This window comes from Solenopsis invicta, chromosome 7, assembly GCF_016802725.1.
Source record: "Solenopsis invicta isolate M01_SB chromosome 7, UNIL_Sinv_3.0, whole genome shotgun sequence".
NCBI lineage: Eukaryota > Metazoa > Arthropoda > Insecta > Hymenoptera > Formicidae > Solenopsis > Solenopsis invicta.
In genome coordinates this window covers 6,938,010-6,963,568 of record NC_052670.1, presented here as the reverse complement: position 1 = coordinate 6,963,568, position 25,559 = coordinate 6,938,010, and the positions used below count along the sequence as shown (strand labels likewise).

General features: G+C 40.3%; 1 protein-coding gene across 6 annotated transcripts in view; it reads right to left on the bottom strand.

Moving 5' to 3' along the window:
- The window catches only part of LOC105205402 (telomerase-binding protein EST1A), a 98,399-nt gene that overhangs the window by 25,728 nt on the left and 47,112 nt on the right, over positions 1–25,559 (bottom strand). For all 6 annotated transcript variants that reach the window (XM_039452139.1, XM_026136885.2, XM_039452140.1 and 3 more), the window contains 6 exons: positions 19,326–19,507; positions 17,332–17,405; positions 11,023–11,135; positions 8,260–8,363; positions 7,901–8,074; positions 7,264–7,467 (listed from right to left, as the gene is read on the bottom strand). In XM_039452139.1, the coding sequence (XP_039308073.1) occupies positions 7,264–7,467; positions 7,901–8,074; positions 8,260–8,363; positions 11,023–11,135; positions 17,332–17,405; positions 19,326–19,507 (851 nt within the window). The remainder of the gene's footprint in view (positions 1–7,263; positions 7,468–7,900; positions 8,075–8,259; positions 8,364–11,022; positions 11,136–17,331; positions 17,406–19,325; positions 19,508–25,559) is intronic.

Sequence of the window (25,559 nt, the reverse complement as noted above, 5' to 3'; positions counted from 1 at the left end):
TCGTTTAGAAGGAAATTGACTCCGGTTCTGAAACAAGCCGTTCTAATATTACATCAATCTCGCGATAGAAATTAAGGCGGAGCCTCAAGTACGGATTCAGTATGCGTAGAGCCAATATATGCGACCAAAAAATGTCTCGAGGAAATGAATCGCTTCTTGCAGCATCCTTCGTATCACGGTGCGTTACCGTTAGTCCGGCCCTTGCGATCGCGCCGCGCGCGCTTCTTTCCGTTCTTTTTCCCGTAGATCACGCCCGGTCATCTTCGTCGTCCGACCGCAACGAGACGCAAACCCGTTCGATATTTCAACGGCGAGACACAGGCGCAGCGAACGCTTGTTACGTACATCTAATCCATTTTACGTTCTGCATGTAAAATCTACAATCTTAATACGTCGTACTTCTTTTTCCTTTCTCCGAGATCGAATTTTGCAATATTAAAGGAAAAAATTTATTTGTACTTTGAATAATTCGTAAAAAAAAAAAAAAAAAAATTAAGCATTGCCCTATCACGTTTGAACAATCTTTCTAAACGTTCAGACTGATATCTCTGCGGGAAGATCGGCAAAGTGATTGTTAAAAAAAAGCATGTGAAAAATGAGTATCTTCTTCTTGCCAAATAAAAATTCGGCAAACTTGTAAAGGGTTATTAAATATGCTCTGTACCGAAAGAACCCGTGGTTAAGACGCATTACGATGTTATCCTGAATCCGTGCATCCATGGTTCATCGACCAAGCATGACGGACCGCCGTCGTGCGCAAAAAGGAAATATCCTCGAAGACCACGGGCAATGCAGATGAAGGATTAATTGGTTACAGTTCGCGATGTATACATTCCGGTTCTTTGGCGCAGTGCGTTCGTACGTCTCAGATAATGCCATTATTATCGCAGCGATTCGGCTGTGGACCAATTCGACTTCTTCGAACAGCTTTTTATACGTTTCATAAATTGCCCTCTTTTTCGCTCCCGTATTTCTGTGCCCATATACACGTACGCGCATTCACGTAACACACATACACGGCAACGAAAGAGAAATATCGTTTTAATCGACGTGACCAACGGGGTTTACAACTTCTTCGCCGGGATGCAATAGCACGTGACGAGCAGCGAACGAAATGCGAATTTGATTGTTCGCCCAGAAGGTAAAAAAAAAAAAAATATATATCCCCCGCAAAAAGTCGTCCCGCGTAACGTGGCTATTTGCAAAACATGCGTCGAGTTGCGCTTTCGTTCGGTACATACGAGCGTAAAATGATAGGTCGACTAAAAATATAGATTTCATCACCGATGAAATCGATAACGGCACACATCCATTATTTATACAATACATCACTATGCAATTAGAACCTACGTGGAAAACCAGAGAAAATCACGTAAAAACGAAAAATGATTAATATGCAACATTTCCAATTTTAAATCTTTTAAATTCAAACAAGAGATTATAGAGCAATAAATTTTTTACATAATATATATATATATATATATGTAATTTACATATGACTGTCCCATGTAAACGATAGTATATAATTTCCTCCAATTTTCTGTTCGAGAAGCGAGTTACACAATTTCTCATGTAACCAATTTAATTATCGCCATGCGATTCCAGTATTATGAGAGTTATGAAATCAACACGACGGGTGCGTTAATTAATTAACTAATTAATTAATCTCCGCCAAAAATGGCAGTTTGCGTTTCATTGTTTGCGTGTTTCGTCCATCGAGATAATGGAAACGGGGAACGGTACCTGCCTCAAAATAACGCTCGACCGAATTACCGGATCTCCAAAACACGGTATAAAATTAAAAACACATTCCCGTTTCTAAATAAACGTAATGTGGCCCGAACTTTACGGTTTAACCGGTTCGCGAGATACACGGCGACTCGCGCGAAATTTCGTCGGCCAATTAAGCGTAGTTCTTCGCTAGAATTAATTTGCTGAGATAATTCAAAGCTTGCGGGATGTGCAAAACGCAATTCACTCGATTCGAGTGGCATAATCCAGATTCACCGTTGTCCGCGGAAAAACTGGTTCCGAGGTGTTACGCATGCAACAGGATTGTTCTAGATACCAAGGCAGGTTTATTCAAGCGTTAAAATTGACCCGCAAGTTTCAAATAATATCATAATTGTTTAAGTATATAGTATTTCAGAAGAAAAGTGAAGAACCTCGTAGCAAATTATCGTCGAGAAGTTGTAATGTCGTAAAAATACGTGTGTAGTCACGACACATATTTAAAGTAACAGGCAACATCTCGAAAATTGAATCCGATCTGCATTTATTTTCGTTGCGAACGTTATAATTTTAATACGCATCATGTCTCATAATTATTGTGCAACACTTTAACGACGAATTTTGGAGATTAATTAAAGTCATAAATCTTGATATGAAAATGTCGAGGACGTAACAGCTTCACGGGTCATGTAAGCGATTAAAGTTGATCGATGATATTACATGCATTTAGGTACGTGCCTGTGCTTAAACACGTATCAAATTGTCAGTTATTGATTTTCACAACTCAATGAACTGTGTAATTACTACCGCCTCTTTAATTATCAAACTTTGATAACGACCTTAAGAATCATAAGTGATAAAAGTAAAACTGAAAAATAGCTGCCACATGCTACAAATTTCACTTCTTTAATCTTTATTCTCCGAAATGCGCTAAACACTCAGCAATTTAATCTGTAAATAAATTGCTATCAAATTTGCATATAAAGACTGAAGTTTGATTTCATTCAAAAACGATATATCGAGCTTTTCGACTAGGAATAAAGATATCGCACTTAAACGTTGATTGGAAATAGATTATTTTCGCAGTTGTTCGTTCACGACATTCACATAACACTCGCTCGCGAAAGAACGGTAAATTGTACACTAATTATCAAAAAACAATCATCATGCGATTTTGTACGGTACTCCAGGCTTTAATCACATAGCGTATATTCTGTCACATTGTGAGGAAAGAATTGCGTGAAAAATGCGCAATAAATCTGCAACAGAAGAGACTTTTAACGAATCACCGATGCATCGTACGATACAAGCGTTGTGAGATCAAAACACAAATGTATTAAAATACATATAATTAATTATATTTAATTGATATGAGCGAAACGCAAACTGTTTAATTCGGAATCAATCCGTTATGTAACCGTTACATTCCGTTAATGACCGTTAATCCACTTGTTAAACTCGAAATTAATAAATAAATTACATGTAATTAAATTAATTTATATTTGAATCGCGAGAAATTCAAAGACCACGCGATGCAAGGTGTACTTTAAAGAAATAACTATTGACCGTGATTATCGCAACGATTTATAATTTTTACCCTCTCTACCGCTTTGATTTCTGCTTCATGCTTCATAAAATGTATCGATAAATAGCTTTTGATAATAAATAGGAACGCTTACGAATCGTTAATCGCAGAAATTAATCAACGGTAATGGCCGTTCGTAAAAGATTATTGCATTTGATATTCTTCAGTACTTGCAATCTCAAGTAATGTGACGACGCACGCGGAGCGACTTATGCTACCTGCCAGCTCAAACATTACCATATAAATACGATCTTACAATAAACAATAGCGCACTACACTTCATAACAAAGTCGAAGTCATCAACTGAATTTTGCCTTGAAAGATTGATACACGGCGTCAACAAATGTACGCCGAATATTCGGCTTCGCAAAATTTTAAAGCAGTTTCTAAAAAGCCATCCATGTATCACGCGGCTTCTCATCAGCGGACTCACTCCGCCATCCGCGTTCGTTCCGCACTCCGAAAATAGATAAATTGTATGTAAATCGGCAAAAAATAAATAGCACGATACGAGATACATAACCAAGCTGCCTTAAGAAACTTACTAATGAACATTACTATTCCAGTAATATCCTGTAATAATTTATCCATGTTCCTTATTGTTTAGATTTTAATTTAGTATACATGAATTATGCAAAATACGTCTGACGATAAATACTCATTGCCTTGACCTTACGTACCGCGGAAATAAATTAATTATGTGAATTGACGATTACAAAGCGTACGTAGAGAATGATCACGTCTCGGGGAATAATACGATGACACATGGAAGCGGCTCACGCCAACCACTTGCTAAGCCTTGCCGCAGGAATGATAGAGGCAACCTTAAGTAAACAATAACGCACTACACACTGTAATAACAAACATCAAGGCCGTGCGTTAATCGACTCGTCTTGCTCCGAGCGCGATATAAACTAAACATGCGCCAAATATTGTGTCCCGCAAATTTTGAAGTTGGTTAGTTATGAGACAGTGGTTAACACAACGCATGCTGGCTCGCTCAACTTATTCGATAAGATATTATTCCGTGAGGCAGGAATCAAAACGATAGCAATTATAAATCGTTGCGACACTTACGGACAATATTATTCTTTAATATATTCAGCGTCGCATATTCTTTAAATCTTTCGCATTTTTAATATAATTTATTCATTCTATTCGAATTTAATAAACAAATAAATATCGAATAATTCCGATTGTTAATGGAATTTCACGTTAAATTGATTCCGAATCGCGCAGCGTTGCGGCACTTTTATTAATTATATATATTTTAATGTATTCGTATCAATTTCGCAGCATAAATGGCATTTACACATCGAAATGCATTAGAATCGTCTTTTGTTTTAGATGCGTCCGTTGCATTAACTTTTCTCACGCAGTTTTTCTTTCGCGATGTGACGAAGATGCATGTTACATGATTAGAGTCGGAAGTGTACAAAATGTCGCACGACCGTCATATCCTGATAATTAATGCGCGCCTGATCGTAATTAACCAAATTTTTTGCAAATGAGTATTGTGAATGCGATGATGCAATCTGAGAGGAAAAGGAAGTCTGGGAATCATCAGGCGACAGTGGAACAACCTATAATCAATTGATTACATGTCCTCAATATTTATATCGTAATTTTCGATTTTATTAAAATAAAAAATGTTATTAATAATACGAATAAGAAATATTAAATGAAATAAAAATTGTGTTTTACGGAAGATATTCTCGATTCGACTTTCGTTTTTACGAATTCTGAAATATTTGAAAAAAAAAAAAAAAAAACAATTTTTCTTCCGCATAAATCACTTGCCGCATATATAAATTTGCGAGTACAATTTAGCATAGTCATTATCGAGTCTTGAAAAGGAAAAAGCCGATCGAATGTGTAAAAGTGCGCGTAAAAAAGGCAGAGTATTCCGAGACCGAGGGAGAAAGATCGACGATAAAACTGCATCGGCACTGTCGAACAAACTACCGACGGCTACGATATCGCCGCTATTTATTTCAGCGGAGTCACATTGGTCTTCCACCGAACTTTATCCTCGAAACAATTCTACGACCGAGAGTTACGAAGAGAGATCCGTATTTCGCCTCCAGTTTCGCTCGCTGATAAAAGCGTCGGTCGAAAAATTCAAGAGATACGAAAAGCGGCGAGTAATTTATATCGCCTTCTGGAATAGTATGGAAAAGCTAGATAAACTCGGATTTTCTCGAAGAGAAAACATCCCAGAACCCGGGGATTTAGTAGGTAGCATTTTGTTACTGAGGGATACGTGTGGTTTTTATTCCATTTAATACATCTAAAAGTTTCGACGCCACATTTTGCCATTGCTACATCTTTCCTCATTAAACGAATATAAATACGTGACACCTGTATTCGCATAAAGAAATAAAAAATTATATCGACACAAAAAAAATCAAACTGAAAAAAACAGAACAATCGCGCGTGTACAGGATCTCTCTGGCCAATCTACTTCTTCTCCTCAATCTTTCTTTTTCTTTGAGAAGAAAGATATCGCGCCGAGAAGGATAGAGAGTACGTGGCCGACCACATAGTACATACAAAATCCGGCTCCAAGCTGGGGTAAGATAATAAATATGCAAAAAGGAGGAGTTTCGATGCCGTAAATAAAAACGGACTTGCGTGCTGCGCGAGAGTCTGCGGTGAGAGAGGATCGCGCGATTCGAAATAAAAGGACGGCGGGGTGGTGCAACAGAGGGTGGAGAGGTAAGCAAAAAGAATGGGACAAAGAGATGCAGCATTCTCCATCTCCGTTCGCAACAAGTCAAACGCGTGTTGTAATCTCTTGATTTAGTTCGACTTAGCCACGATGAATGCGTTTAGTCGGTACTTTGTCGAGCGGCCGTTTCGAGGCAGAACGGCAAGTCGAAGGAGGATAGAAGGCGGCGGTTAGACCGGTATCGCGGCGGTTAGACAATCATTCGACAGCGATATGCGCGGGGGACGTCTCTATCGGCGGAAGATTGCGCGCGGCGCGAGCTAAATTTGGAAGCGGCAAGATTCCTCATCGATCTCGAGCTCGTTCGAACGCCATTCATAGCACGCAGTCTTCGAACGGTATGACTGCTATATTAAAACTTATTTGCCTTCAAAACAATAATTAGCTTGGTCTACAAGTGCAATTTCTTTATTTTTCACCGTTAAAAAAGATTTATTGATAAAGATATGTTATATAATATAAATGGAAAGATAAATAGAATCTGACTAGAAAAATCTTTTAATATAATGGATGCTATTTTTATTAAAATTGGAGATGAAAGGGAGGATGCGATTGAGATTACAGAGATATTCGCGCGAGTCATCTAGTCATGCAATCGTTTCATTATTAAAATTGGCATATTATCTAATTTGAAGCCTGTTTTCCGCCTTTCCGACTGCTCGTAAATCTGTTAATTTAATAATTGTTTCATTGTTTAATTAATTTAAATATTCATTAAATTTGTAAAAGAATCGCTGTGAAAAAAAGAAGACGCGTGCGTAGCGCGCATTGTTATATTCTGGTTAATTAAAATTTATATTATTTGAAAGGTAGTTTGTACTCCCCCCGCTTACGAAATAAACAAAACAATCTACAGAATCTATTTTATTACGAAAGCTCGCATTTATCATTCCATGCATTAATATGGAAATAGTTGCGGACGTACTGTCCGTTCGTGCGTGAATTCGGGTAAGCGAGAATCAAATAACGAATGCACTGAGACGATTACGGCATAACAGCGTTATAAACTTTTCTACCCTCGTTTACCCATCGCTGTCGTTTCGCGCGATAATGTTCGCCGGTTAATACGCAGTTTTAATCGAGCATTACAACGTAAACGACGTTGCAATAAGTAGCGCCTCGTCGCGACGCGTAGTTTATCGTGTTGGCAAATCGATAGATCATCCCCCCGGTGGCTTACGCACCAGGGTATCGCTATAGGGCGTTTCGCACTCACCTGTACCCGCTGTCGATGCCGATCTTGTTTCCGCTGCCGCCTCTCCAGTTCCTCCTTCCTCTCGATCAGCGACCTTATCTCGACAGCAGCCACGGGAGCCGTCGCATCGTCGGGCACGTTGCCGCACGAGGGTAATCTTCTCAACGTAGGAATCGACTCCTCCTCCCCTTCGCTGTAACTTTCTACCAGGAGTTCCGAGTCGCTCTAAAAGTGAATTAATTCCATTCGTGAATAACGAGCCGTGGCAGCGATCGCATTCGATCGGATTTAAAATTCCGAAGGGAGATAAATCCCGATCTTTGATTTTGTTTTAACAATCTCGCAATTGGATTACTCTTTCGTTATTGTTTACATGATTCTAAAAACTTTTGATACTTCGCGCGATATTTGCTTTTATTATTATATTGCGTATAATATTTACTTTCATTATTATATTGTATTTTATATTTACTTTTATCATTACACGTACGTACGAGATTAACTAAAAATATTTATAAAATAGACTACGGACGAAATGGACAACATACGTTGCTTTCAAAAAATCGGATCGAGAATTCGTAGAGCTCTAGGAGCGTAGAACGCGCTTTCCCTTAGAAGGTGGGTAGGAGGGACTAGATTTACGACAGTTACCACGTACCTGTGTCGGCGGCGAACTCGGCGAACTTGTGCTCGAAGCCTCGACCACGGAAACATATTCGCTGACGCCGGTCTCGCTTTTCTGCAATTTCAGCACCGGTGTCTCCAAACCGCACAAGAACACTTGACCGAAGAAGAGGATCTTGCTTATCCTGAGGCACATCTGAGCCACTTCCTGAAAACGCGTCGCAAGTTTATTATCCCTGGAAGTCGAGCGACCGCGCAGATATCCTGGGGTACTAAAAGTCCTTCCGAGACTTTGAAATATCTCGAGATACGAGACTTTGTGTTTTAAGCTCGCAAAAGCGCATCTTGCAAATATGTATATCAGTACCGAGGACATAACACAATATAAATTACCATATCTTCCGTTTTTTCCACGTAGGAAGGATCCTGAGGATTCAGCATGAGAGGGGTGAATCCGGCCAACGTGATATCCTCTGGTAGTTTTACGAGTTCCAGGTCTGAAATAAAACGTGGACATCTTTTATGCACGAGGATCGATACTCCTGTATAAAGTTCTGCAATCGTGCCAAATCAGATCGTCTTTCGGAAGCATACGAATAGAATTTTACGCAACGAGCGTCATAAAGATCTGTATCACGTATCGCGAAAGGAGCTCAGACATTTATGCAGCGCGATTCAGAATCGCTAAAGTGCGATCGCATTCTGTCGTTCCGTTGTCTTTTTGCATTGCGTCCTACATTGAGTTTTTGCAATGTAACACGAGCATACATAATCATCGGCGAGAAAATTGCTCCGCAATAAAATCCCGTAGCAAGTGATCGTTAGACAATTGTAATAATGCAAAAAATTAAAAAAAAAATTTGTACACACGTATAATTTGCGTCTATACTCTAAAAAAAAAAAAAATTATATCAAACAAACGCAAGTACGAATAAGCAAACAGCTTGCTTTAATGTAAATTTACAATCGCGAGTGAGAACTGATGGCTCCGTTCGCGCTTAACGAAACAAGTTCCATTCACGTTCGTTTGAAATACGATTTCGAATGCAAATATCGAAAAGTAGTGCTTCAATTTAAATAATTAATAACGAATAGACTTAATTGATTGCGAGCAGCTTCGGGGCAGGCAATAGTGGCGTTAGTAGTGGTTAATGAAAGGTTGAGGTCGAATTATAGCTTCGACAAACTTATTAAGTCTAGTCAGCCGTGTGATCAGTCATACCCTCTCCGATACGTGCGTAATGACATTCACTATGAGCAGTGCGTATTGACGTTCGCACATACATACTCGGTTTAGAGGTAAGTGTACCGCGAGCAAGGACGCGTCGCGAAACTGGAACGCTCGTTTCCAGGCGACCGAACCCGTTGGAAGACCCAGTTCGAGACCGAACTCGCGAACACGTCTAATGATCTATCGAAAATAGAAAAATTTGCCGCGTTCCGCTCGCGAGGATCGTACACATTCGCGACTGATCACCATGATTCTCGTCGGTCTGCTAACGATCGTTGACACTCGCTATTAATGAACAATCTACCGCAGTTTTATTGCAAAGCCGATAGAATGAAATGTAGTTTTAGTATCGAAGAATATAAGATTCAACATCTTCTGTAATAGTGTGGCATTTTTTTGTCTCTAAAAGTACTTAAGAAAAAGACATTACTATTCTATTTGAATTAAAATTGATGAAAAAAAGATCAGACTCCTATTATTTTAGAGAGTTTAGTCTAGAATGATAAACTTCAATTTATCATCAATTCTATGTCCTCAACTTGACTGGGAGCTTAATGACGCCATTCCGGCCGGATGTATGGAAGATGCGTGCTAAATTCGTGCGGACGTGGTCGCCGAAAAATCTGCGCGAAGCGTAGAGTCGGGTCGTCTTCGTGGCGAGGTCTACACGTGAATGGGCTTCGGGGCAATGCAATTTGTGTATTCATAACATGCGCGCGGCATGCATATAGTGACGATGTGGCTCGCACGCACGCTGAAAGACTATTGGCCACACGCTAGTAAACGACTGCAAGAGAATGGCATTGCAGTGGTCATGTCGAACGTATTCACCGTTACGCAACCGTCGCGCCAGCTATCTACGGGTCAACAGACCGGGCACCGACTTCACCGACTTCGAGGAACGCGACTTTTTCGATTAAGTCTGGTCCAGGTCAGCTCGTGAGAATCACTCGCATCTCAGCCGAACGTATCGACCGGTCGCCGCTCCTCTTTCTGTTTATACGCGCGCTTAATCGACGCGATTATCCAAAAATGAGTGTTATCGAAATGCACAGCAATAATGAATTTTATTACTATTAGTTGCTAATAGTTAGACGATAAAATAAGAGAGATGTATGTATTTATAGAAGTTATACCATTAAAAATAAAATATTCCTAAATTCGTAGAATGTTAACCTTCTTTCCCTACTATCCTGAGTATTTCGAGTGCGACCGATTTTTGTTCGGATAAGTTTCACGCAGGTTCGATGAATCAAATTGTATTCCACATTTTATTATTTTCTAAAATGAAGTTTCAACATTTGTTTTAAAAAGCTAAAAATACGTTCGTGAATTTTTAGATATTTTTGAAGCATTTTAAACACGTGAAAAAATAAATCAATTTGAGATACCCAGAACAGTAAAGATGAGATACCGCTTTGCATAATATCATAAAGGTTAAAATCGAAATAACGTGTCCAAAATATTCTTCATCCGCTTGGAGTATTTGCCAACTGAGGCATCAAAAAGCAAGTTTGTTAAATCTTTCGCTCGCAAGAGAATAGATCTTACAATCGAATCATATTAAGGAATTTGTTGAAGATTTCAATTATATTCTTTTTCTCGAATTATCCAAACTCTGCTTTTATAAACTATCAAGTGCCATCAAATTGATTTTTACAACATTATAGATCGAATAACGTTCACTATTTTAAAACCAGTTATTTGTATTGGCTTTTGAAATTGGATATATTTTGCACAACTCTCTACTCATTACCAGAAAATTAAATTAATATCATTGCGACAATTTCCGCGACGTATAAAAGATTTAATGATTTTTAATTTTCCAGTACGTTGCCCCTTCTAGATAAAACATTCAGCCACCGTTGATGGCGCACGCGTAGAAATTATTCTCACATACAAGACAGCCGGGAACATTTCCTTACCTTCCTCGCGATCCTCCGTATCCTTGCCTTGAATCAGAGTCGTCCTGGTGTAATTTAATTTCTCTAGAAGATTCACCATCGTCGCTAGTCTGCTCCACGCGTCTCCCGGCGGCCTGTTACAAATGAAAGGGTCGAATTAAGTCTCGTGATAACATTCATTAAGGAATCGCTCACGGCTCACGTCACGATAAAGGTCCATCATGATTTGACAAAGCTAAAGTAAACTCGATGATTCTTCTAATATATAATTCAATGTGCGTTGAGAAGAAGGAACAAATTTGATAATACCAAGGTCCAATGTCGAATTCTTCGTGCGCGATTAAACCGGGCTCGCTTCGCGGATCGAGCCATCGAACAGTGATTTACGATTTGGGCCGCATTAAGATGAGGTATAATGATCCTTAATTTTCTAAATTATATTTCTTGCTGGACTTTCTACGTTGTTTGACGCCACTTTGGCGCCGCGAGGTCGACGAACTTTTTACATCTCGAGGTAATATTCGGGACCAATTTTCTACGGGTTTCAGATTCCCCATTATTGTTTTTGTACGAGTGACGGCATAAATGGCCGAGAATTCGTGAGGTTGCCGGCTGTGCAAACAACGCTCGCTTAAACATTTGCTTTTGTGAAAAAAAAAAATAATTAAGTAAATTGCTACTTGATTTTCTCCGCTACCTGGTGTACGCTTAATACGAGGTAAATATTTTCGGTTCTGGATCATTCGTCACGCGACGAATTCCTGCCACAAGAGTACAATTACCGCGTTCGACGTGACCAAGGCTCCCGATGAAATTCCGTTTGCCGAAAAAATACGAGTTTCGATGCGCCGCACGAAAATACCTGCATCGAGATACTTGAAAGATTTCGCGGCTTCCGCATCGGTCGCGACGAGAACGCACGTTGAATTTTCGCACGCTCTCACGTTGCGGGACGTGGCGCGCAATTTTGCGTATTTTACGGGTGAGATACATAAATCCGAGAGGGACGCGAATGGGTGCGCGATTAAAAGAACGGGCGACTCGTAAAATTTATATCCGACCATTTGTGGCACGAAGTAAGGAGGAGGGGAGGCCCGATGTCGCGGGTCCTCGCGCGAATATGATATATTCCCGCGCGACTATTCATTATCAATGTCGAGAATTACATATTGGAAATTATTGCGGCAGGGGGATCCGCGTAATGCGCGCGCGCGCACGCGCTCGCTCGCGCGGTGGATGATAATGATAATAGATCACGGATTTATACATTTAATGTACTTCGTATGACCGGCGGCGGCTCGTTCCACCCGGCGTTATTAATGATCTACCCGCGGCAGGGCACATACGTTTCCATTTGTTACTTCCGTATTACTGTAAAGCTAAAGTCGCTCGTTCAATTAATTTTTTCGTTGCGCATAGCGGGGCGCTCTAAGATCGTGCAAATTCTTATTGTATAAAATAAGAGCGAAAGAAATTCAAAAGAATTCTAATACCGGTTGCAACGATTATATTCTGTATATTATATGCTTCTTCACGAAATAAAGCAGCATTACTTACTGCTCCTGCCTCGCGCGTTGCAAAAGAACAAGAGAGAGAGAGAGAGAGAGAGAGAGAGAGAGAGAGAGCCGACTATAAATTTTTAGCGCGTGTAAACTCCGCCCCGGCGCGCAGGTACGGAATCTTAATGATATACGGCTTCGCGCGCGCGATGACGATGCGCCAAAGAGGATCACGTGAGAATCGCGAAGGGACCTCACCCCGATCGCTTAATTTCGCGACAGTGCAAAAGTGCGCGCGGTTTCCGGCGCGATTAATCGGTCGGCGTCGTTAAAGGTCATCGGTTAATCGCGTCTACCATGGGACGACTCGCGAGGTCCGCCGCGTCCGCGTCGAATCGTCGCGCGCCGCATCGCGCCGCATCGCGCCGTGCCGCGCCGTACCGCGCGATCAAGATCGAGAGAGGATCGGCGATCGCGCCGTCCCGCGCTGCGCGGCGTCCTTGCCAAGGAAACGCTTGACTCACGTAATTGTTAATCGCTAACGAGCAACAATGATTAACCTATCCCAGTCAGATAGTAGCTGTTGGTTACAAAAAAAATCTGCGTCTCGAGACCGACGAGAGAGAAAGAAAGAGAGACAGTAAGACAGAGAGAAAAAGAGAGAGAGAGAGCCTTGAGGCTCGTTTAATGGACAGTAGATTGCATCAGTCGGACAAGCGTGACTCTCGCGCTCTTATCCCTCTCTTTCTCTCTGTCTCTCTTACCTGTGTGGCTCTTACTCTTCTTTTATTTTATCTCATTAGCGAAACTCGCGCCGAGGAGCGACGACGCGCCGTGCGTCGATAAGATGAACGGCGCGCACTGCCCTCTCTTTTCTTTCTCTTCTCTCGTTTTCTCTGCGAGCGCGCACGAAACGCGCACCAAAAAGTTATTCGCTCACGTTTGCGTATGATCAATTCGAGACGCGCCGAGACCCTCTTTGTGGAACGCTGGCCCGCGGAACCCTCCAAGTATCGCAGAGCATCGGGATTTCCCCGTGCTCTTGGGTCCCTTATTTAGCGGCGTGACTCAGCGCAGGGCGCGCCAGAATTCGGGGACCCGCGTGTGCGAAAAGGTAAAGCTCAAATCAGAAGCCATTATTGCTTTATAAGTTCAACAAGTATAAAATCATCAGATAAAATTGAATTGCACCAACTGAATCGTAAAATACTGCGTTTAAAAGCATCATGATTTTAATATGTAAAAATGTATAATATTAATTCTTTCTTTACGCTAACTTCTTTACATTATTTAATGTTTTTATATCATCTTTTCATTAGAAATTGTACCACATACTAAACATGCTAATTACTCATTTCAACTCAAGGTGATATTTTTTCATTAATACTTTTAATATCACGCGCATTCCAGAGTTAAAACCTAAGCAAATATTTTATGTCCGTTTTCATGAGAAATAAATGCAGCTGTTTACAATTAATGTTAAAAAACAATATGAAATTTTTTTCTCGCTCGAGTGTAGCAAAGCACAAAAAAGCATTTGAGAAAAGTCAATAACGAGCACAGAGGTGTCGTACTAAATATAGATTGTTTATTTATAACCATCATAAATTAAATGTGGATTGTTTTGACTTAGTCATCCTCAGCCAATTCTACTAAATTTACAGTCAACACATTATTTAGAAAAAAAAAAAAAAATTAATTAATTAATTAAGAATATAAAAATAAAATATTAAAAAAAAAGTAGTAGACTACATCAAAAGTCAGGCACAATTAACATCATGCAATTATTTCAAATAAAAACTGAATACTGAATGTTAACAAATATATGTGATGTAATATTACATGATTCATTTATAATCGTCTAGTGTTCGGTTTTCATTTTTTTCTTCTGAATGTTTAAATTTTGATAAGTTATTTAATTTGAACTCTTTTTTTCCAATTAGTTGTAAATTTGTAGATTTAATAATTGTTTAATCGTTGAATTAATATATAAATATTATAATAGTTTGTTATAATTGGTTAATTATAATTATTAAATTGAAAAATTGTGTAATTGATTAATTATAATTATTAAAAATATTTATTACATTTGTAATAAGAAATACTATTCGTAAATGCTATTAGTATTTTAGATAGAAATTAATGACACTTTAGCATCTTGTGCGAGTGACCTCCGTGACAACGGAGCATTAATCTTTTTTCCCTCTTTTTTTGAAAATTTGTCAATCAAATTGCAGCAGCAATATACTGAGAATTATGAATTAGGAACGGAGCGAGACATTACAATCACGAACACGTGTCGCGCCACAGGAACGTCGTCCGATCGCCGCGGGTGTCGCGACGTCTTTACCCGCGAGTTTCTCACACCGTCTGCGATTCGCCGAGGCATCACCGCGCGAGGAAATTAATAGTCCGATACAACAGCCATAATTCAAAACACCTCAAGTGTCAACCTGAATTAATAGTCGCTACGTGCAGCTGCGACGAAGCCGTGGCCGAATGCAGCGCGCGCGAGTTGGCGAAAGCCGCACACACACCCTACAAATCTCCTTCTCTGTCTCTCTTCGGAGGATTAAATCCTTTCGATAAAAGCGCGATGTGGAATTGTAGACCACCGTACCTCGCGCGAGCTTCACCACGCAGGTTGCGCGAAACCCGCGCGCTGCTCTCCTCGTTGAAATTAGAACCGATGCGGTAATAATTAAAGCGGGACAGTAACTTATGCATTCGCGACGAGTGCGAAAGAAATAGCGTGGTAGAAATAGTGCCGCGGGAACCTGTGCACGCGGGACGTGCGACTCGCGAGAGATCGAGCCTCGATACGATGCAGCGGTTGACCGTGACCTACGCCACGCTCACTTCCATCACCTCCCCCTCCTCCTGGCCCCTCGTGAGATATCGACTCGCGCTAGAACACGCTCGCGTCTATTAAGCTGGCACGGCCGATCGAATGAAACGTATACAGGAATTTAATGCTTCCTTGTTGTCAATTTGTCGCCCTGTCCTTCCCCTTTCCTCCCGATGTTGCGCGTCGTTCCGTTATCGCCGTAAAAAGCGTAGTAGCGTCAGTCTAACTTCGAAGATAGCGATAGACGTTCCAAAAAAATTGAAAGATTTTAAAAAGTCGGCGTGCCTGAGGCACCTTCCATAACGTGTCAGATTATAATTTATCTCAATAGTCAAATATGATTAGTCCTCGACACGATCGGTAGCACTTCGCACGCTAATGATCTCTCTCTCTCTCTCTCTCTCTCTCTCTCTATATCTCGCTCCCAGAATTGAAATTATCCCAAGGCCAGTCGAGGCTCAGTGAGCATGATCGTGCTACGTGCCGAATGCTTTGTACTTCGTTCGTGCGGGACAGTTACGATCATCCCGAGGCTAAAGACGTTCGAATAACAATTATTTTCGAATTAATATCGCCTTCCAAAATAATCTCCCGTAAAAGGACTTCGAAGCATACTTGGAAATGATTAATTTCAGAATCTACAGTCTTTATTGATATCGAATGCCATAAGAAACGACAAAGTCGCTTAATCTTTAAGCTATCATTATTCACATTAGTTTTTTTTTAGTTATATTATATTTTTAAATTTCGATAAGGTAAAAGTAGTATAATTTCAAACTCTTAACATATACTTTTATTCTTTTAATACAATAAAACATTTAAACTCTAGTGTAACTAAAAGTTTACAATCTGAATTTGTTAATTAATATGAATATAGACAAGAAATTATTGAGAGAGAGAGAGAGAGAGAGAGAATAAAAGTTGTGATTTGATTAATTTCAGAAAAGTATTCGTATAAATGTACCGTAATAACTACATAGTTCTGAAGATAGCATAAGACACTTTGTATTTCCCATAAAATAAGCTGTTTTTCTTAGTGCCTGCATTTTGCGATGACAGTAGAATAATTAACAACAAAAAATAATTATTACTAATTATTACTAAACATTATTCGAAATTATATTTGTGTAACTTCTATATAAATATTTGAACACCTGCATGTTTGAAATTGTTCAAACTAAAAGTTTTCTGATTAAAAAAAAAGCTTGCCACAAAATTTTTACGCGGTAAGACTAGCAGCAAATGATTGTTAACATCACACAATGAGATCAGAATTATCAAATTTGAACTTCAAAAATCTCACTTCAATCAGAATTGTACCATATTCGCAATTGCATTACCTTGCCCTATTACAAAAAAGTTTTATCATCTATTCAGATTTCAAAAATTAATTTACGTATAAATATTTGATGTATCATATTTTTAGCTTTTTCGTTATATTAATCATCGAATAATTAATTATAGAGCTCAAAGAGGTAGTAGAAATATGTGTAGATTATTCTCCAAATAACCGTTATTAATAAATAAACTTTTGAATCTCTCGTGAGTCATCATCTACAACATTGTACGTCGGCCTTAATGAATGCAAATTTTTATACAGTGCAAATTTCCCCATAAACATCGCATTCGCTGGAAGTCGATGGGCCGATTCAAACCACACAAACCACAAAACCGCAGAATCGGCAAGTTCGAGATATATCGAACATTTCTGTTCTTGCATGCTACAATCTTGGCACACGCGACATCCGTTTTCACGCGCTAGCGTCTAACTTTAATCCCAAAGGTATGACTTTGTGACGCGCGGTTAACGCGCGTAACAAAGTTGTAATTAATCCAAGACGGGGCAGTCCGTAAGCCAAACGAAATTTATGTTGCGAAACAATATAAAGAGATTAGGGACGCCAAGCCGAACACTACGGTGACTAAAGGCCGCGCACACGCAAATCTCATTTCCTTTATTGAATTTAAGATTAGGAAACTTACCCGACTCTGTAATCCGTGCAAGACGGCGGAGGATTCCAAACGGCGCTGTGGCAGAGCATCCAGTCGCACCAGATCTGCAGAAACAAACGTCAGTTCTAAATCAATGTGCATAAGGCGAACGCAAGAAATGTCGATACCGATACGCACAAAATTCTTTTAATTTTTAGCAAGAATTAACTTTTCGAAACGTTTCGACAATCCGTACTCAAACATGAGAAATAATGAAGACCTGACATCTTCAAACAGAAAAAAATGTATTAAAAAAAAAATTGTTTCTTGATATAAAAAAAAACTGCCAAGAGGAATTGCATCGCAAAAGGCCACAAATGCTATTTTAAATTAGTAGTTACAAATAAAAGTTTCAACCATTTCGAGAACGTTCCCAGATTATTTTCTCTTCCTTATATAACAGCACTTTATCTGGGGAAGATACTTTACCCGAGACTTTTTTTTTTATTTCCGCTGTTTACAACCTTATCAAATTTTTAACTGTCGGAGAATGCGCGAAAGTACTTCGCTATTTATAGACGCTCCCGCGGGACGCTTTTTTCATCGGGCACGTCCATCCATCCTCATAAAGTGAAACATATACCAGCGGCCTTGTATCGCGTCTACTTTATCGACAATATTAATGGTCTCACTCAGTCGTAAGCGCGAGTCTGGGCTATTATTCCTTGTATCAGCTCGCATTCCGATAGTAATCATTGTTTCTTTCTTCCTTCATATCTTTTTCTCGTTAGTCGAGAAATACGCACTGAGCTACGCAGACGCGCTCTAATTTCACAGTACGTTATTAGCAAAATATTTATTTTACAATAATTTAATATTGTAAAATCAATAATTAATCAGCGACGAACTGTTATTTTCAGTGGTTTGAAAAAATTCTATTACGTATTCTTTTGAAACTAACATTTATTTATTCTCTAAATCGGAGTCGGAGTATTATTCGCTGAAAGACTGTGAACAGTCTGATTTCAGTGATATAACTATATCAATCAGTGATATATGCACTGTTTTTCAGCGACAATACTGATTCGGTCAGTGAGAGTTTCCCCTTTCTTAATCGGAATCACTGAAAAATAGTGAATGGTCACTGATGATCACAGTTTTAAATATTGCACTGCAAATCAGTAAAGTTCCACTGATTCAGATTCAGAGCGTAGGCACTTCATTTTAAATATTTACTTTCTTTATTGTTGCTCTTACTCTTTTGATCTTGTACAGTCAATCACGCAATTATCGTATCGTTTTAGAATCGATTTTATATCATTATCGAGACTCATTATCGAGAAATTGGTAAGTTTAAGGCTCCGGTGCCTGATCGCAGAGCGATCATTAATCGATGAAACGTGTCCGCGATGACGCGCGATAGGTTAATTAATTGCGAACGTTGAGTCGTGTAACGAGTCGCGATCGGATCGGATTCTGGATCTGACATATCGGCCACCGGCGGATGCGTGGGTGCGTAACTCTCGCAGCGCTTCATAAATTCTGCGGTGATTAAGCGCGTTCGGGCGCGGAATTGCGCAGCAGCGAGTTACGGGAAGTTAGAATCGGATCGAGATGACGAAGAAAACCCGGCGCCTTCCAGATTGATGCAGTCGCCGGCCTGAACCAGTGGTAATCAACCAGCGAGCCTGCCATAAATCATCCCGTGGGAAGCGGAAGCGAATAAAACGGAGGTAGCGACGAACGGGGGATGAAAGCCCCCTTTTTTTACGAGTACTCGCGTATTCGTATTGGCTCAGAAGATACGAGAATACCGTGATGTGACTAGCAAGAAGTTGAGAGGTTGGCCGCCGCTGCTCCAGATCTAATTATTCCGTAATGGCGAGCTACGGACGATGGACGTGATCGAGGCAACGTTTCGACTCGGAAATTGACTTACGTTCGCTGACTCGCGTCGCGAAACGCAATTAAGACTTCGCTCAACCGATAAGTATTGACGGGGGAGAGAGAGAGAAAGAGAGAGAGAGAGGGGGGGGGAGAAGTACCTTAATAGCCGGTAGAAGCACTTGGAGATCTTCGCCGACCACCAGCCTCGGTTCCTGTTTGCTATCTAGCTGAGCTTTCAACAGGGATACACCACGTTCCAAGATCAAGCTGAACATTTGCAGCGATACGACGAGTGCTCGTTCTTGGACCTCCGATCTATATCCTTGCTCCATCTGAGAATCTGCAATCAAAAGTCCAGATAATAAATTCATATGCGCTCATCAATTCACGTACATTGTGAACTAGGAAACATTGCATAGTTTCATGAAAAAGTAACTTTCTAAAAAGATGTTAAACAGAGATAACAATGTCATTTTATGTCACAAAAATCATGATTAGATACAATTAAGATTTTTATAATTAGATATAAGATTATGTAATTAAGATAAAATTAAATTTTTTATTTGTAAAAAAAGTATCTTTTCTTATGCTTTACAGTGTATGTGTTTGTATGTAGCTTTATTTTTTTTTTCTTATGTAAATATATCGTATAAAAGTTTAGTTCTCAAAAAAAATTTTTTTCAAAAAAGCTTTTCTCATAAAATATCACGAGAAATTATCGTCGCTGAAGAACACCATTCCGATTGATTACAAACGACTCGCCGGAGAAAGGAAGGTAAAGAATGCGCGAGGGTGCATTCTACTACGCGCGGCAATATCCGGACGGCAAATTGGTGCTGATTGTTACATTGAAGGGGGGAAAACGCGTAAGTTAATGCCGGTAGCGATCACGTTTCGGTGATGATGATGATGATGGCTGATCGGTGCGCAATCTATTCGGCGTCGCGACCGGATTCGCCATCGGCGGCTGCGTGCGTTTCTCTCTTCGGGACTGTCATTACGCGTTGTAGCGAAGCTACGTGACGGGACGGGGCTCCCGGCGGATTCAGAGGAGCGAAGGTCACGGCGCAACCTTCTCCGCTGCACTACCTCCACTTCCTTCGAATCATTTCTAGACCGTTTCCTGAAGTGGTTTCCTCGGAGGGAATTCACCGGTGCTATATAATGAATCGATCCCCAGGGAGAGGTAGGGAAACAATTCCCTCGGAAAGGTCAGACGATATCATCTATGAGAGCAGTTTAATTTGCAGTAACGGAAATGCCCCGAATATCGTCTCCTGTAATTCCTGCTCTTGAGGGAGAATAAGCTTTAACTACTTCGTCTGCTCAATTACCTTCAAGCTGTAAAAATGCGATTTTGTTGCAACGTTACTTTAATTTCCTGCAGGCGTGTGACGTTGGAAAGTTTTAAAAAAAAATTTTGGTATATGAGAAGTAAAAGAATTATCGTACCTACTTTGAATTTCGAAATGTCTCAATTATTATAAAATGGAGTAAAACAAAATAGAACAGCAGAATTAAATTCATCAATGTGATGTTGGAATTTCACGAGATAAATAAATAAAGAAAAGCCATTGAAAAGAACGAAGCTCTTTCCACTTATATTCGTTTTCGATAATCAACATACGGACACTTTGAAGTCAATTTCCAGATTGACACTTTTACGCGATCACCTTCGTCTTAGCTACCGGACACGCTACATCTTCGTGTAATAGATATCACGAATATATTCGCGCGGATATTATACAACTACGACGAAAGTCCCGTCGCTGCTTTGTGCATCTTTATTAGCGAGCTATAGCGAAGCTAATTAGATGAGCGTCGCTAACGATGGTGTAATGGATCCGTACAAGAACGCCACTTATCGTGACTACTGCGTTTATCGCGGAAAACGAATAATATAGTGAGTACAAGCAAGGTAGAGACAAATCCTCTTTACAGCGGGATGTTTATTATAAAAAAAAAAGAGAAAGAGAGAGAGAGTTACTTTAAGAACCTCTCAATATAGAATACGTTGGAAATGAAGCGTAACAAGCATTAGAGTATTAAAACTGGTTGTAAATGCGATATATAATGCAGTAAAAAAAAAAAATGTAAAATAATTTGCATAGTATGCGAAACGACGAAGAGAGCATCCGAAAAAGGAAAGTAGCCATAAGAAAATTACAACGGCAGATAGACTTCGCATGCATTAGTCGTCCCTATTTTTCGCTTGCCATAAAAGTTGGCGGCAACTCCAAAGACGTCCGAACATTCCGCTCACGCGCGATAGTAAGGGCGTGATTTCGCGTTGCACGTGTATGTGTGCGACGCGAATTAACTCCGCAGAATAGAAGGCTAACACAAATCTAACAAGCGGGAGAGTAGCGCACCGTGCCACGTCTGTGCCATCCTCCATCAAGCGTCGTGCATACGCACAACAGCCATATTCGAAGGTAGACTCTGGCAGTTTAATTTATCGCGGACAGGGATAATAATTAGCGTTTAACCGCGAGGTCGCCCCAAGAAAGCCCGTGTGGTCTTCTACTCATCGGGGGTTGGGAGGGGTGTAAAAGGTAATTAGTTAGAGAAGATTTACAGGGAGAGGCTTTAACTAATTGCCACCGCGATCATTAGCGAAACTCAGGCGTATCGTCCCGCGTCGAGACCCGTACGATTTCCTCGTCTTTCGCGCGAAAAAGAAAAAAGAAACGTCCTAACTACGATCGTTAATCCATGAGTAGACGCGCGCCGTGGCTGCGACTATCTCTCGACGTGGTAAAAAATAACTTCACAGCAAACATCGATGCAACGCTGTCGAGATAGTAGCAAATAACGATGGCAAGTTTCTATACGAAATACACGAGTTACACGGTAATGCTCGGTACGCGTGTTGCGAGGCCAACGAACTTCGCAAAAGGTGCGCACACTTCCTCTTATCGAGATCTTTAACTAACGAAGTAAACGCGACAACGAGATCCCGCGCTAGCGAAGCTAGAAGCGCTTTTAATGAAGCCGGTGGGTAAGTTCGGTCTTCCTGTTTCCCGGGCCGATATTAACGCCGCGAAAACGGACGGAATCGAGTTAGCGAGCTGCGCTGCAGGCACATAATTCGATTATTAACGATTCTAGCAGACACCGCACTTCTAATTCAATGGATTCGGCGCGCCATCGGGATATTGCCTTTTCACGAGATTATTCTTCTTTAATTGCAAATGAAATGGAAACCTCGTTAAAAGTTACATTTGCTTATTTGAAATTAATTCGGTATGTATTCCACGAACTCTTAAGAAAAGGCATGTTCCTCTTATTCTTCGCTTTAAAGAATCTTTTACGAGTTTGTTTGGTATGTTTACGTAATGCTATACGTTCAGGAGAAGAAAAAAAAATTCCAGCATAATATTACGTAATTCGCATTTAAACGCCTTCTTTCCCCATTACGCGTTCCCCAATTTCCTTGTGTGGACGAGCTTATTACGTTTTTACGTGTCTCTTCGGGCATTCGAAAACGATCGGTTTTTTCTCTCGTCAGTGTTTTGATAGTTGTTTAAGTGGTTAACGGTAAGCAGGATAATAACCGATCGCTTGACGGCAGTATCGACGATACCGTTGCCTTTGACGGATGAAGCCTTTTTTTTTGTTTTTTTCGAACCCGGCAAATCCGTGGTACGTGCATGGAGAACGCACTCGTTAATTCGGTTACCGCCCCATTCCCTCTAATAACGACTAGGGGAAATATGAGAGAGAGAGCTATTGTTTAAAGATAATCACGTCTTAATGGCAGACAGAAGAGAGCGTAATGTATCGTTAAATTGTAGCTGTAATACGGGGAGCAACGGGGTCCGCGCGAAGTGTAGGTTGATTTTAATGACCGCGAATAATCTCGGCCGAGTGTTTTACGTATTATTTAAGCAGCGCAGTGCAACGCCCGCACACGCAGATACGGCGCGCTCGTTTTGTGGTTTAACGTTTCAATCCTCGCTACTACATTTTACCCGCATTTATCGTGCGTTGTACCTTCCGAGTTGTTAATGGGTATTATATTATAGAGATATTACGCGGCTCGCACGATGCTGTGCAACCTCCGCGACATTATATCGACTCATTCAGTGGAGAACATGTTTCTCGTGAGCATTGTTTGATATGAACGTGTTGTTCGACCTTAATTAAATCGAAAAATAAATGTCGATGTCTGGCTAAAGGGATCAATTTAATTTAATACAATATTTTAATAATACTTTCGAAAAACGCCAAAAATATATTTTTACATTGCATTACGAAATATTTAATCATGACTCAATATTTGACGCGTATTGGAAAATAATGATTTTTTTTTTAATATTTTAAATGCAAGACAAATTTGCAATTCTATTCTTCATCTGCGAATAATCTGCTTCAAAACTCTGACAAAACAACACTCATTAAAAAACAATGAAACATCAATTACAACGTGTATTTTGAAGATGTGTGGGTCATATCTCAAAACATTACCAAATATATAAAAATTTCATAGAATATTCTAGTGATATGTTTGAGTGTCTATATAAAATTTGAGCACAATTTACTTATTGGTTCAAAAATTATTTAATCCTTGTTTACTCTTGATTCTTATGTAAAATCGCGTTGTGCAGTACTTATTTACAAATTTAATGGGAAAGTAACATTACCAATAAAATCACAATTTTTTCGTACGCTAATAAAACTCCAATAAATATTCGTGCAAAAATTTATTTAGATCCACTTAATCATTTAAAAATTATTTAAAACTACAGCGAAGTATAATAGTAATTGTCGCTGCAAGAATCATAAATCAAATTTTTCATTGCTTTTTTCTTTGCAGCTAGTTTCAGGGCCAAAGTTCGAATATTTATGACCAAATCTTTTGTCATTAATTAGAAAAAAAAATTAGAGCCTTCAGTTTTTAAACTTCGATGACTTTTAGATCGTATTGTATAGCCAAAACATTCTTAAAGGGACTTATCCAGGTACACTTTTTTAATTAAAACCAATTTTTCGTTGGCACGTTCGAATAATAAATTGCTCGGCGATCGAGTGGACAATCGCGCAGCTCCTACGCCTATTTCCACCAACGCAGATTAACTTTGATCTTAGTTTAACTTATTTTTTATCTTTCTTTAGTTCTAAGAACTGAAAAAAGATAAAAAGTAAGTTAATCCACATTAGTGGAAATGGGCATAACAATCGTAATATATATAATTATTCTTGTAAACAGATTTTAAAAAATTATGCGTCGCAAGATTAAAGTGTGCGAATTTCTCTTGCTGCTCGGGCGTACTCCTTTCTACCCTGAGATGGAACCTCGAGATTCGAACAAGTCCCGCGTCGCGACGTGTCTCAACATAAAAGATACAACATTGCGCAATGAATTTAGCACCGACGACCCCATGGTAATGCCTTTCGAACGACGTGCGCGGACCGCCCGGAGGTAAAGACGATGAGGTACGAGCGCGCCCGTAAATAATCGGGCATAGGTGAATTCTCGCCGTCGACCTTCGCGCGCGCGCGCCGTTTACATCGCGCTAATCACGCCAGTAGATTAATGGGTTCTCCTCATTAGGCCGGGCCCGGCGTAATCGTCATTTTATTAGTCATTTTATCGGTGCGCTCGCGTGCACGCGCGCGCATTTTCCAGCGGTAATATCCCGCTCGTGTCACATTACCATACTATTAACATAGTGCATACCTCGTGACAACGGTTCAACGACTTTTTAACCCTTTCATTGCCGCCCGTGACTGCATTAACTTTTGCGTGCAACTTTTAATTTCCGCCGGTCCAAGCCGCGCCTCTTTCGTAAGGCTTTCCACATCATTTACACCTACTTACGACCGTTTATCTCGTTTTCCTCCCCTTTTCATCGTTTCACGATCGTCGAATACCTTCGTAATTTTTAAACAGAAACGTCATTCGGTTTTCTTCTCATTCATTACAATACATACATTGAAGAATGTTCATGTAATGATAGATTTACAAACCGAGATCGACGAGTAAGCGAGCTGAAGCAGCTGAACGACGAATATTTCATCGCACGCGAGAAATTTTGCGACGATACTCGTAACCGCGTTCGTTTTTCATTTCGTGCACGCGAAGCGAAGAGCTACCACCGGCCGTCGCAGAAGGAATCGCTGGCAGAGGCGCCTGGCGCCAAGAACGCGTTACCTGGAAGCCACGTCGCCGCCAACTCCGTCGCCGTGTGAACGAACTACGAGACCCCGATAGCACGCACCGTACGGGCCACATGACAGTGTAATCGGCGAGGAGAGATACGCGACGTCCTTGGCCATTTTTCAATCGATAAGGGAAACATTTGGTGCGCAGAGGAAGCTGAGGGCGGCCGGGATAGGAACAGAGGAGGCAGGAAGGACACGTTGCTCGTACATACGTAAGCCTGTTG